General features: G+C 44.6%; 2 protein-coding genes across 2 annotated transcripts in view; both read left to right on the plus strand.

Annotated features, from left to right (window-relative positions):
- The window catches only part of scn4aa (sodium channel, voltage-gated, type IV, alpha, a), a 31,937-nt gene extending 22,416 nt beyond the window's left edge, over positions 1 to 9,521 (plus strand). The window contains exons 22-27 of the mRNA XM_061810067.1: positions 633 to 914; positions 996 to 1,049; positions 2,051 to 2,188; positions 2,279 to 2,383; positions 3,723 to 3,993; positions 5,552 to 9,521. Coding sequence (XP_061666051.1) covers positions 633 to 914; positions 996 to 1,049; positions 2,051 to 2,188; positions 2,279 to 2,383; positions 3,723 to 3,993; positions 5,552 to 6,786 — 2,085 coding nt within the window. The 3' untranslated portion in view covers positions 6,787 to 9,521. The remainder of the gene's footprint in view (positions 1 to 632; positions 915 to 995; positions 1,050 to 2,050; positions 2,189 to 2,278; positions 2,384 to 3,722; positions 3,994 to 5,551) is intronic.
- Positions 9,522 to 10,224: 703 nt separating this feature from the next.
- cd79b (CD79b molecule, immunoglobulin-associated beta) lies at positions 10,225 to 13,276 on the plus strand. Its single transcript, XM_061810065.1, has 5 exons — positions 10,225 to 10,330; positions 10,777 to 11,085; positions 12,669 to 12,787; positions 12,907 to 12,966; positions 13,033 to 13,276. The coding sequence occupies exons 1-5, from the start codon at positions 10,279 to 10,281 to the stop codon at positions 13,126 to 13,128; spliced, it is 636 nt and encodes a 211-aa protein (XP_061666049.1). The 5' UTR covers positions 10,225 to 10,278; the 3' UTR covers positions 13,129 to 13,276.
- Positions 13,277 to 13,449: the final 173 nt, after the last annotated feature.

Raw genomic sequence — 13,449 nt, forward strand, 5'->3', positions numbered from 1 at the left:
AAATACTTGGTCTAATCACAGCACCTCGTGCAAAACAGCTGTGACCGTTGACAGGTGTCAGAGCTGAGCCCCTCTTGGCCGTGGTCCATTCCCGCCCATGACAATGAGTGGAAGAAAAAGGTCAGGAGAATGTGAGAAGGAAAAGTCGGGTGAGGGAAAGAGAATTGGTTATGAGAGAGAGAGAGTGAGAGGTAAAGCGAAAATATGAAGAGAAGAGAGTAAGAAGGTGAGAAAAGGAATGTGGGATGAAAAGAATCATCTCAGGAGACTGATGAGAGAAGGAAAAAAAAGGATGTGAGGAGAAGTAATTAGCTAAGAAGGAACACAAAGTGTACTCGTCACTTGTCATCAATGGGTTTATTAAGTGTTTTATCGTTTTTTTTCCTTAGCTTACAATGATCTGTTTATAACGCTTGTTATTTTCTTAATATTATTTGTCAGTATGAACGAGTACACTTCCACTGTGTGGCTTTACTGAGCTTAATGGCTGTTTTGCTGCGTGTGACGTTTCTCCTCGCTTGCATGTTTTACCTCACGTGGGAGCAAAGCCCGGTAAGTGCTAAGACGTCAATCGTCGTGCGTGGCCGTGACGCCAGATTCTCACGCGCAGACTTTATTCTGGACCTCGCCAGGTGGTGGTGAACGCGCTGGTCGGCGCCATCCCGTCCATTTTCAACGTGCTGCTCGTATGCCTCATCTTCTGGCTCATCTTCAGCATCATGGGAGTCACCATGTTCGCCGGCAAATTCTACCGCTGCATCAACACCACTTCGGGGGAGCGCTTTCCCGCTGCCGAGATCAACAACCGCAGCGAGTGCCTGGCCCTGCAGGAGGCCACGGGGGAGGCCCGCTGGGTTAATGTCAAGGTCAACTACGACAATGTGGCGAAGGGTTACTTGTCGCTGCTCCAAGTGGTACATAGAAGTCATCAATCGAGTTGAGTTGACATCTGGAATGTTCTGTTTAAAAAAAAAAATGTTCTGATGAATTTGCAGGCAACCTTTAAAGGGTGGATGGACATAATGTATGCTGCTGTCGACTCGAGAGAAGTAAGTAAAGTGAACCCTCGCTATGCACGGTTGTTAGGGACCAAGCGAATATTTAAGAAATGTATGGAAGTAAATATGTGCCACCAGGATTTGAATTTGAAATGTAAAGTGATCACATGTTCAATACTGCAGTTGTATTTCAGTGTAACTTTTCAACGTTAACAATTCAACCGGCTACAATTCGGTGTCTGAAATTCACCATCTGTGCCACCAGGCAGTTTTACTTCAGGTCAGAACCAAACAGCCAGCCAATCCACTTACGCTTTCTTAGTATGTGACGTCATGTGACTACAAAAGAGTAACTGCGATTGGCTGGGTATTCGGTTCTGACCTGAAGTAACCCCGCCTAGTGGCACAGATGGCAACTTTTAGACAGCGGATTGTAGCAACTATTGAAAATGTGATCACTTTACATTTCAAATTCAAATCCTGGTGGCACACATTTACTTTCATAGAAATGGTCACCCCTTCCCAAAATATTTATAACGGTTTATGGTAAAAGTTTCAACTCTGAATATGCCATAAAAGACAGTATAACTCCACAGCACTTAAATATTATTTCAAAGTCATCTTACAACATTAGCGCTAAAAATAAACTGTTGACAGACATCTGATTTGAGGAAGTACGCCAGAAGTGTAAGGACGTGTATATCGCCACTTCACAACCCTTAAAAGTACCAATTACTCCTTTCCTATTCACCATTTTACTATGTTTTTGACACAGTGACACATTGTCATATTTTTCTCGTCTCTTTTTTTTTTTTTAAATATATTCCCTGCTGTTTAGCATATTGTTAAAGTTAAAAACACAGGTCGCCCCGACCAGGCCTCACCTTTTAATGAGTTGTTTGTGTTTAAAGCAGAAGTTATTTTTATCTGCTCTCTATATTTTTGATTTTCACTGCTGGCGGGTATGGCTGTAAGGTATTCCTTGCTATAAATTGGGAGTTCACTCTCTGTCCAAATTCATCCCGTTCATGGTCTTTGTTGATGTTCGTCAGGTGGAGGAGCAGCCGTCGTACGAGATCAACCTGTACATGTACATCTACTTTGTCATCTTCATCATCTTCGGCTCCTTCTTCACCCTCAACCTCTTCATCGGCGTCATCATTGACAACTTCAACCAGCAAAAGAAAAAGATGAGTGTTCACGCATGACCGTTAAAGACATTGGCGTCTTTGAAATGACTTGACAGATGGTAGTAGTAGTAACGGGATTTTCTGATGCACTTGGGAGATAAGGACATCTTCATGACGGAAGAGCAGAAGAAGTACTACGAAGCCATGAAAAAACTCGGTTCCAAGAAGCCGCAGAAGCCTATTCCACGTCCCACTGTAGGTTCTCTTTTTATTATTGGTCTCCAATTACTCTTTAATGGTGACATGTTATGGGAAAAGACACACATCTATGCAGTACACTTGTGAAATTAATTAATCATGTCTTCCTGGATGCACAGTTTCGTGTTCCCTTTTGATGACTGACATTAATAGAGTACATCACATTTAATGCTATCAGTCACAACCATAAGCAATAATTTCAACGGGGCTGTATTTAGAGCAGGGGTGCCCAGACTTTTTCACCCCAAAATCTACTTTTCAAGCAGCCAGCCTCTCGCGATCATGATATTTTCAAGTATATTTATAAGTAAATATTGGGATTCATTATGTGTAAATGTATGTTTGTGTGCCTTGCATAACCGTATGAGCCAATATTGCACAACACAACATAATTAACTATAAACGTTTTTTGTAACTGTCTGAGTTCAGATTAACGATCGCGAAACACCGTACGAATGAAAATGCACACCTGGGCTTTGTCACTCACGTCAGTGGATTCGTCCAACTGCAGTGAGAGACAATCTCCGACGTCCTTCCATGCATCAGCCATGGCTTCACAGCGCCGTGTAACAGTACTCCTTTATGGTGGCGGCTTTCGCTGTTGAACTATATTGTGCGAAAAGTGACTGCTGTGCGGCCCCCAGTTGGGATTTTAGTGCGTTCACTTTTCTCGTTATCATCTTGCTTTTTGGCGCAATGTCTGCGTCGTATTTTCCATAAACTGTTCGAATATTCTGCTCCACGTTTCCCTTCTTTGGTATTATAATAGTGCACTAGCAGATGAGGCAAGCTCACTTCGAAAATGACATCGTTAAAAATAAGTCCGCCTCCCATTCTGTATGAAAGTGATGTGTTTTTGTCTTCTTCTCTACTCCAGCATCCATACTCATGTTTGATGAGATTTCTTAAGCGAGAGCTTAAAATATGGGGTGAACTCGGTGACTTGCGTGTTTTCCTGTACTAAGTCTCGTTGTTTGCACATGCGCGGTGAGCTAAAGTTCAGAAAAATACGGCTGTCTTTTATCTTTTTCAGCACGCTGTCACGATCGACCCAAACTGCCTCGCGATCGACCGGTCGATCTCGACCCCTGATTGAGAGGGTGTCTCAAATGTTCTCTAATTCTTGTTCCGTGGGATACATGGAAAATGTTGTGATAAAATGTGGCAGTTGTTTTGATTAAGATGTCTCGATATATATGACTCTCTTAAATGCTGATTCAGTGACGGTGTTCGATGTGGACGAGTTGAAGACATCAGCTCTGACATGGTGACGTCATCTGCCGTCAACACCCTAAACTGACCCTTTTGGATTTGTCTTTCACCCTGCCCATTGCAGAACTTCCTCCAGGGCCTGGTCTTTGACCTCATCAGTCAGCAGTTTTTTGACATATTCATCATGGTGCTCATCTGCCTCAACATGGTGACCATGATGGTGGAGACGGACAACCAGAGCCCGGAAAAGGAGGAGTTTCTCTTCAAAGTCAACCTGGCCTTCATTGCGGTCTTCACCAGCGAGTGCGTGCTGAAGCTGTTTGCCCTGCGCCAGTACTTCTTCACCAACGGTTGGAACATATTCGACTTCATCGTCGTCATCGTCTCCATCGCTGGTGAGTGACCATCATACAAGGGTCCTCAAACATCTGTTGTAAGAATTAATAACTACCAGAGGGCGCGATATTCCTCCTTTGCGACATGCAGTTTGATGGCTCGTTTTGTGTGTCTGGGTGTGTGCAGTGGCTGATAGCAGATCATGGGCGAGCGTGCTCATTGTGTTTTACTGTTCTCTCAGCGTTCACTAAACAGATGAAAAGTGTATCGCTGACTGTGGCTCAATTCCCACTTATGAGTGCATTCCAATAAGTATGCTGTCAAAAAAAAAAAAAAAAAAACAATCACGGTAAAGTGCATATTTCCATGATATGGCATGGATTTCCAAAATAGACAAGTAGATACTTATGGTCGATAAATAAGTCATCTATTTGGCAGGATTGCAGTAGGTAACCAGTGATGTAGTGAGAAATTACTGGAAATCTAATTATTTCTAATTTATGTTATTGATCATGGCTGGGACAAATTATTAAATCGCTATGCTCCATCCAAATATCATTATCAAGATGTATTGGGTCATCTAATATAATACTGTCTCAATTTTTCTGTGGAGAAAATATGGATAGTACTCTTACGTCATTCATGAAAGTAGCAGTGTGACGAGATTTCCCCCCAAAAAATGACAGTCAAAATGTAAATTCTAGTTGGAATGTCCACGTCAAACTGAATATACCACACCAAGTATTTTAAAAATAAGATGATGGGATTCAGAGAAATTGAGTTGTGGGTGTGGGGGATTTTTTTTTTTTTTTTTTCATTTTAGTGTGGTATTACCTATCGGAAACCTGGTCCAAAAATCACTTTAAATTACCGTAATTCCCGGCCTACAGAGCGCACCCGGTAATAAGCCTCACCCAGTGCGTTTGTAAATGAAATACCGTTTGGTACATAGATACGCCACAGCTGTGTAAAATCCGCAAGTGCCCACATTGAAACTCACATTGGAACACGGGATATTTACATAGAAAGACGGTACAGCGCTGACGCTAATCCTAGCACAACGCTAGCGCCACGGCACATATATTCCACCCGTCTTACTCTTACTTTTTCCGCTCAAGTGCCCCCTCGCGGCGTTAGAAAAACATGCACAAATTAGCCGCATCACCACATAAACCGCAGGGTTGGAAGTGTGTGAAAAAAGTCGCGGCTTATACAGTTAAACTGTGACTATATACTAATACATATATATACATATATACTGATCATTTCTCATCATATCTCCTCGTCTGTTTCATCTGCTTCTCAGGGGAATGTGTTTTCTCTCATTGGCTGACAAGGTTTGAGCTAAAAATATCCACCAATAGATCACACAGTCCCAAAAAAAAAAACACTTCAAGGGGTTCTTTGATCGAATATGACAATGTTTCAACCTCTTTCTTGCCCTAAACATTTTTTTGCAACAGCAGAGTTGTGTGGGCAGGAGTATAAGTCATGTACTTTAGAAATCAAGTGTTTTTTTTGTCAGTGTATTTTTATGGACTATTTTAGAAACTTTTCAAGTCCTTTTTTTTTAATCAAATTCCAACCACATTTGTAACGAAAGTCCTTCATTTTCAGGCACGATGCTGTCGGACCTGATCGAGAAGTACTTCGTGTCACCGACCCTCTTCCGCGTGATCCGTCTGGCCAGGATCGGACGCATCCTGCGTCTCATCAAAGGGGCCAAAGGCATCCGGACGCTCCTCTTCGCCCTGATGATGTCGCTCCCCGCCCTCTTCAACATCGGCCTGTTGCTCTTCCTCATCATGTTCATCTTCTCCATCTTCGGCATGTCCAACTTCGCCTACGTCAAGAAAGAGGCGGGCATCGACGACATCTTCAACTTCGAGACGTTTGGCGGGAGCATCATTTGCCTCTTCCAGATCACGACGTCGGCCGGCTGGGACGGGCTCCTGCTCCCGATGCTCAACAGCGTGCCCCCCGACTGCGATCCCGACTTTGAGAACCCCGGCACGGACGTGAGGGGCAACTGCGGCAGCCCGGGCATGGGCATGATGTTCTTCAGCAGTTACATCATCATCTCTTTTCTGGTGGTGGTCAACATGTACATCGCCATCATCCTGGAGAACTTCAACGTGGCGCAGGAGGAGAGCAGCGATGCGCTTTGCGAGGAGGACTTTGAGATGTTCAACGACACATGGGAGAAGTTTGACACGGATGGAACCATGTTCATCGAGTACGCCCGCCTTTCAGACTTTTGCGACACGCTGCAGGAGCCACTGAGGGTCGCTAAGCCCAACCGCCTTCGCCTGATCCAAATGGACCTGCCGCTGGTCATCGGCGACCGCATCCACTGCCTGGATGTCCTGATGGCCGTCACGGAAATGGTCCTGGGAGACACGCTGGAAATGGCGGCCATGCGGGAAAGCATCAAGACCAAGTTCGTCCAGAGCAACCCCACCTCGGACTCCTTCGCGCCCATAACCACCACTGTGCGCCACAAGGAGGAGAACCGCGCCGCCGCCGTCATCCAGCGGACCTACCGGAGCCACCTGCTCCGTCGCGGCCTCCGCCATGCTGCCTTCCTGTACCGCTCCAAGACCGGGTCCTCCGAGGACCCGCCGGAGAGGGAGGGACTGATTGCGCACAAGATGGGAGCTCTTTACGGCAGCCTCGCTGACCTCCCCGAGGAGAAGGTGTCGACAGGACCCCGACCTGGTCCTGTTGATCCAGGGTCGAGTGTCATGGCAGTACCTGTGGAAATTACAAATGAGGTGGTACTACATTCTGCCCCTGGGCCAGATCAAGGTCTTGGCAGCTTTCAAGAACACCTCAGGGAGTCGCTTGTGTAACCAAAACACTTTCTTTGATTCGTGTACTATTTTTGGCCCGCAGGATCTCCACTTGTACTCTTTGTTTCAGCTGTAATTTGTTGACATTTATACCATGAAGACATAAATCATCTTTTAAAACTCAAACAAGTGTTTTGAGGAATGCAAGAAAGCTTTCTAGTAGTCTTGGAGTTCTCCAGAACAGTCTTAAGATGACTTTTGGGAGTCTAAGCATCAATTGTTTTTAACTCGGTCTTGACTTAATCCTTGCTTTCAACACAACATGGCGCCAGAAGTGAGTGTCAGGTGTTAAACATTACACTTCTGTCTACTACGTGATTATTACCATATACAAGATGTCATGAACCTAAAGTTTCACAGAGAGATTCCACAGAATTGCTGTAACAGCGGACCCAGCGTTTATCAGCTTGTGCCTGTTCTGCAGAAGCCAGCAAATTTGAAATTGGAATATTAGTACGTGTGCCCTTTCACACAAAGAATCAGCATCGCATAATGTGATGTATACTTGGTCTGACAGCAACAATTGTTTTCAACCACAGTGAAGTCTTCATCATGTGAATGTAATTTTTTTTTTTTTTTTTTTTGCGACAATGTCTTTAACTTAAAAGTGTGTGGAGATTCTCACTCATCCAGGTCGTGATGATCCGCAAACGTTTAATCAAGGCAACTGGACTCTTGGTTGTTGAACAGGTTTCACCTTGACTCCATGATGAGCTTTACATCTTGAGGTGTGAAGTCTTAAGATTTAGGTCTCTGGTGGGTTTCTCCCCGGCTGGCGGTCAAATTTTCAGGATTTGAGCTTAATCCATGTCATTCGCATACCTGAAATAGCGGCCGGGCTTAGTTCCTCTCTGATCCAGTGCTTTTTTCTTTACACTTTTTTTCCATGTACGTACAGATTCGCCGCGACGGAGGAGGAAAAGTGAGCCAACGGCACTGCCATATTTATGCTTAATATAATTTGCTCGATTGAAAGTAAGTGGTGCTGAGGCCAATTCGAAGAAAAACGATTGGCCTGAGTTGCGTTCCTTCTTTCCGACACTTTACGAGTCCATATTGCAAGGTGGTCGTCGATTTTCCTTCCTAATTTTCTAGCTTCTGGAAAAATTCAATCATATTGTTGCATCCATCTTTTCTATATTGTGAGTTTTTCATTATAATCCGTGCTGTCTTTTGTTGTATTGTCCAACATTGTTTCACTACCTTTTCACTCTATGTCCTTTGTTCTTTTTTTCCTCTGTCACTTCCATTTCACTACTTTGTTGTGTCGGACCGAACGGCTGTAATTCTCAATAAATATCCGTCAGAAGACACAAATAACACTTAAAAAGTCCACTGTGACATTGTAAAACTGTTCCGGCTTTATAGGGATACATAGAAAATACACCTAAATAGAAAAGTAAACGTAAAATGTCTTCAACAAGCAAGAGCTCAGTTGCCTCTTTTAAACTTTTGCAAGTTTCACACCGAGATCCCGCAAAAACGTATGCATCGCAGCCAGAAGAGCAGATCCGCCTTTTATCCATTTGTGCTTTTTATACAGAACTTGCAGTGTGACCTGTAATCTCTTTGCCAGACGGTGATTAAGCCTTTCAACACGACATAGCAGGAGAGGTATCGAGTGTCAAACTTCTTGCCGACTTTCCGCTATTCCCTTTCACGCTGCCGTCACCCCACCTTATGATATGTCCGTGTAGATTCTCAGTCATCCGGGTCATGGTAATCCACAAACCTCTGATAACACTTTGGAAGCCAAGAAATTCTCCGGTCACCACCTAAACCCCCCCTGTGCTCATGAAATCCTTTCACACGGGTTAGCAAAATGCAGAAAAAGCCGTCTTTGGCAGGCAGCGTTAAAGAGGCTAGCAAGTCCAGATGTTAGTGTCTGGTGTGTAGTGGGGAGCGACAACTGCTTTCAACATACCACAGTAGGAAAAGCGAGGGCGCGTATCCTTACACCCAACTGTACAACTTTTCTTTAATTAAAATCGATGGGAATTGAACGCCAAAGCCAGTTAGCGGCTCGTTAGGGGCGGCTACCGTTTAGCGAGGGCCGCTCAAATCTTGCACTACGTTTTATTTTTAGGCCGTCCAGGTCCAGTTGCAGCCGACGAGGACGATGAGCGTCTAAAAGAGAACTTCATCCATCAGCGCCCCTGATAGATAGATGTTTTTTGTCCACTTCCCGTTGTCGTGCCAGGAGACCTTGAAAGGGCAGCGCTCGTGTTTACATGTCCATATGGTATTCGTAATATTATTAATAGTTCGACTCGTCGAGTCGCTTTCGGCCTCACGTCGACGCTGTCGCGACTCTCTGAAGGTTGTTTCACTTTCTGTCTTAATTGAAAAGGTCTTACTCTGAATATTAGGTACAAACAAGCACTTTTGTTTCGTGTTGGGTGAAACGTGTTGTGTGTCCTTTTAAGGGGAAGAAATGTTGCCTTGTGTTACTTTGGGAATATTGACCACACTATTTCAATGCTGATATTTTGTTTACATTTGGGATGCAGGGTGATGAGCGTGGTTGCCACGGCATCTGAATTGTGTATTATTTGTTACTGTAAAACTCCAGAATTAAATGCTTGTGATGGGTAGAAAAGGGGAACGTTTCTTCCCGTTTTTGGGATGTATAAAGGTCGCCGACTGGTGGTCACTTTGTCGAACTGCAACACAAAGCCTCCTCGCGCTTTCTGAAGGTTCAGTTAATAAAATGTAGAGGAAGAAAAAGGTCCTCAAAGTGCTGAAAATTAAATGTGTATTTTTTAATGGTTTTAATGGAGAGAGCTACAAATGCGGTCTGTAACATAACAGCAATCTCCTGTTTTTTTTTTTTTTAACACTTCTGTACACTGGGCTATACTGCCTTAAGACATTTTCTTGCAAAAAAAAAAAAAAAAATTGAAACTTGTGGATATTTCTGGATGTGTCCGGCAATCTCCGAAATCTTTCCATCTGGATACTTTTCGACAGATGTCGTTTGCATGTCCCTATGAAGAAAAGCATCCCGGCCCGAAAATAGAAACAGCAACTTCAGAGCTTTACACCAAGAACTCGCCGTGTGGAAGCTATAAGGTGGCAACAGGTATTTTCTTGCTAAGAAAAACCTCACGCCAGTCCAAAAAAAAAAAAAAAAAGAAAAATGAGCGGAAGGAACCTGTGGCATGTATTGGCTCTTGTCCTACATGTAACAGCAAAAAGTATCTGCAGAGGGGAAAAAAAGAAAAAAAAATATGTATATATATCTTTTCATTTATATATATTTATAGGTCATTTGACAAATAATACCCGCCGTATTAACTTTTATTTTAATTGTAATGCTTCAAGGGATATGTACTCATTTTTTTTTTTTTGTCAGCAGCTCCGCCCTCTGCTTTGCATGGTCCCAAATTGAAAGTGTGACTTCTCCTCTGCTTACTACTGCAAACTGTCCCCATTTTTCATCCCCAGATTTCAGCGTTTGGACTATATTTTTTCTGCTGCTGCACGGCCATCATGCGCTGGTTTCTGTGTGGATTCTGTGTGCTTACGGTGCTCAACGTGTCAGGTAAAATACATCACTGCAGTGTTCATCATTTTGTTTGTTTTTATTTTGGGGGCTCGCTTCACTTCCTGGACATCTGGGGGAAAGAGGAAGTTAACCTGTTGTGTAGTATTCTTATTATGTTCATTTCAAGTATATAGCAAGTATATTTTTAGTGGATGTGTGTCTGTTAAATATCATCACATGAATACATCAACGTAAAACGATGCAGCTTGCTGGTTATGTGCTACGTATGATATTCATATGTCTGGGTGACTGGGTAGCAAGATGGAAGCTTTTCTTGCGGGGGGGGGGGGATTTCCCTAAATAACTTTATATATATATATATACACACACACACGCAGTGTTGCAGATCAGGGCGGCAAGATGTGAGCATGTTCTTACAAAGCGACAAAAGGTTGTACAGCTATAAAATTAATTTTGTACCGATTTCCCTTCGGTCCACTCAGCCGCTGCGAGCCGCGAGCTGTCCATCATCCAGAAGCCTCGCTTCTACGGGGTGAGGCCCGGCCGCTTCGTCACGGTCTACTGCGCGTCCTCCCACCAGCACCTGCCGACCGTGGTGAGCTGGTACAAGGCCGCCCGCTACAACCATGACGCCGCACAGCGACGCCTGCTGGACGGGGTGGTGACCCGCGACAAAGACGTCACGCTCAACGCCTTCCTCATCCTCCACGATTTGCGTCCCGAAGACAGCGGCGTCTACTTCTGCCGCATCAATGAAACGTGGGGGGGCGGCACTCAACTGCAAGTCGCCAGTATGTTAAAGTGGAAAAAATGTAATCTGGAAAAAATGTACAGAGTAGAACTACAGTGGAAAAAAATTAGTATTTGAACACCCTTTATATTGCAAGTTCTCCCGCTTAGAAATCATGAAGGGGTCTGAAATTTTCATCTTAGGTGCATGTCCACTCTGAGAGAGATAATCTGAAAAGAAAAATCCAGAAATCACAATGTATGATTTTTTTTAACGATTTATTTGTGTGATACAGCTGCAAATAAGTATTTGAACATGGATGATCAGAGGAGCCATGAGAGAACGTTTTGTGGTCAGATGAGACCAAAATGGAACTTTTTGGTCATAATTCCACTAACCGTGTTTGGTGGAAGACGAATGATGTGTTCCATTCCAAGAACACCATCCCTACTGTGAAGCATGGGGGTGGTATCATCATGCTTTGTGGTGTTTTTCTACACATGGGACAGGACGACTGCACTTTATTAAGGAGAGGATGACTGCGACCATGTATCGTGAGATTTTGGGGAACAACCTCTTTCCCTCAGTCAGAGCATTGAAGATGGGTCGTGGTTGGGTCTTTCAACGTGACAATGACCTGAAACACAGAGCCGGGAAAACCAAGGAGTGGCTCAGTAAGAAGCATATCAAGGTTCCGGTGTGGCTTAGACAGTCTCCAGACCTAAACCCAATAGAAAATCTTTGGAGGGAGCTGAAACTCGGTGTTTCTCAGCAACAGCCCGGAAACCTGTCTGATCTAGAGTAGATCTGCGTGGAGGACTGGGCCAAAATCCCTCCTGCAGTGTGTCCAAACCTGGTGAACAACTACAGGAAACCTCTGACCTCTATAATTGCAAACAGAGGCTACTGTACCGACAATTAATATTGGTTTTCTCAAGTGTTCAAATACTTATTTGCAGCTGTGTCATGCAAATCGTTAAAAAAAAAATCATACATTGTTATTTTTAAATTTTTCTTTTTAGATTATCTCTCTCACAGTGGACATGCACTTACGATGAAAATTTCAGACCCCTCCATGATTTCGAAGTGGGAGAACTTGCAATACAGGAGGGTGTTCAAATACTTATTTCCTTAATTGTACGTGACAGCAATCTCCCTTCATCTCCATTTGTCCGTGAACAAAATCAAACATGAACGCTGTGGATCTCAGGTTTTCGTAGGTTAAAACAAAAAGTCAGTTGCTAAAATGAAATATTAATCAGGCGATCCCGTTCCCTTCGTAAGGACTTTGTTGCGGGTTGTCCCACACGCCACTAAATGTATTAAGCTCGAATAATTAAGTGGTTCATGTTTGTGATCATAGTACACAAGTTCAATGGAAATGGGAATCTTGGTACCCTCGAGCCCACAAAACCTTGAGGTATAAGGATGGAGACATTAGTTTCCGTGAGTCACTGGTGTCAAACTGGGCGCCCGGGGGCCAGATCCGGCCCGCCACATTACCGTGAGAATTTCTTAATGTAATTGTTCCCGATAAACGGGAGATTTCTGAAATAATTCATCTTGCTCTTGTGTATTTGGGAATTATTTGAATCAAACCTGTCACCTTGTAATTCCCCCCCCCACCCACCCTCTTCCCATCAGGGCCCGTCAACCGAGAACAGGCGGTCCACCGCAGCAACATGAAGGACGGCCTCATGGTCCTTCAAGGCCTGATGCTGGCCTTCATCGTGACGCTTTTACTTCAATGCAATCGCAAAATGGTGAGACGACACGATAACGACAGGACGTCATTAGCGTGTATTAGCGCATTGCCTCAATGTATAATTTCTTTTTTGTTCTCTCCCCACCCCCCACGCCACCCCATTTGGGGTGACTGCAGTTGAAATCGAAAATGAAAGAGAGCATCTACGAGGAGCCCGAACTCGAACACATCTACGAGGTGAGTTCGGCCACGGCACTCGGGAGGCTCCGCGCATCCCCAACGTGACGCGGTACTCTTGAGCAGGGTCTGACCATCGAGGGCTGCGGAGGAGGGGACTTGTACGAGGAGCTGGCCGTCTACGCCGAGGCCGGCGACGGCGCCGAGGCCCCGTGGGAGTGACGCCGCCCTGCCGACTCTCGGCGGCCATGTCGTCGCTTTTAGGCGTACGATACGTGAGTTGAAGTTTTCCACGCTCCCTGTCGCGTCCCATCGACGTCACGTCCGACGGCGTGTTGCTGTTATTTCTTTGTTTGGTTTTCATATTAAAAAAAAGTCACTTAATTTACCTTCCATTCATTTTCTTTGCTGCTTATCCTCACGAGGGTCGCGGGGAAGTGCCGGAGCCTATCCCAGCTGTCGACGGGCAAGAGGCGGGGTACACCCTGAACTGGTTGCCGGCCAATCCCAGGGCACATATTAACATACAGACAAGCTCACAAT

Source organism: Syngnathoides biaculeatus, chromosome 22, assembly GCF_019802595.1.
Source record: "Syngnathoides biaculeatus isolate LvHL_M chromosome 22, ASM1980259v1, whole genome shotgun sequence".
Taxonomy (NCBI): domain Eukaryota; kingdom Metazoa; phylum Chordata; class Actinopteri; order Syngnathiformes; family Syngnathidae; genus Syngnathoides; species Syngnathoides biaculeatus.

Excerpts from the sequence above, each read along its gene's own strand:
- cd79b (XM_061810065.1), top strand. The coding sequence starts at position 10,279 with ATGCGCTGGTTTCTGTGTGGATTCTGTGTGCTTACGGTGCTCAACGTG. Across the intron at positions 10,331-10,776 it reads TACGGTGCTCAACGTGTCAG|CCGCTGCGAGCCGCGAGCTG; the intron begins GTAAAATACATC and ends CGGTCCACTCAG. Across the intron at positions 12,967-13,032 it reads AACTCGAACACATCTACGAG|GGTCTGACCATCGAGGGCTG; the intron begins GTGAGTTCGGCC and ends ACTCTTGAGCAG.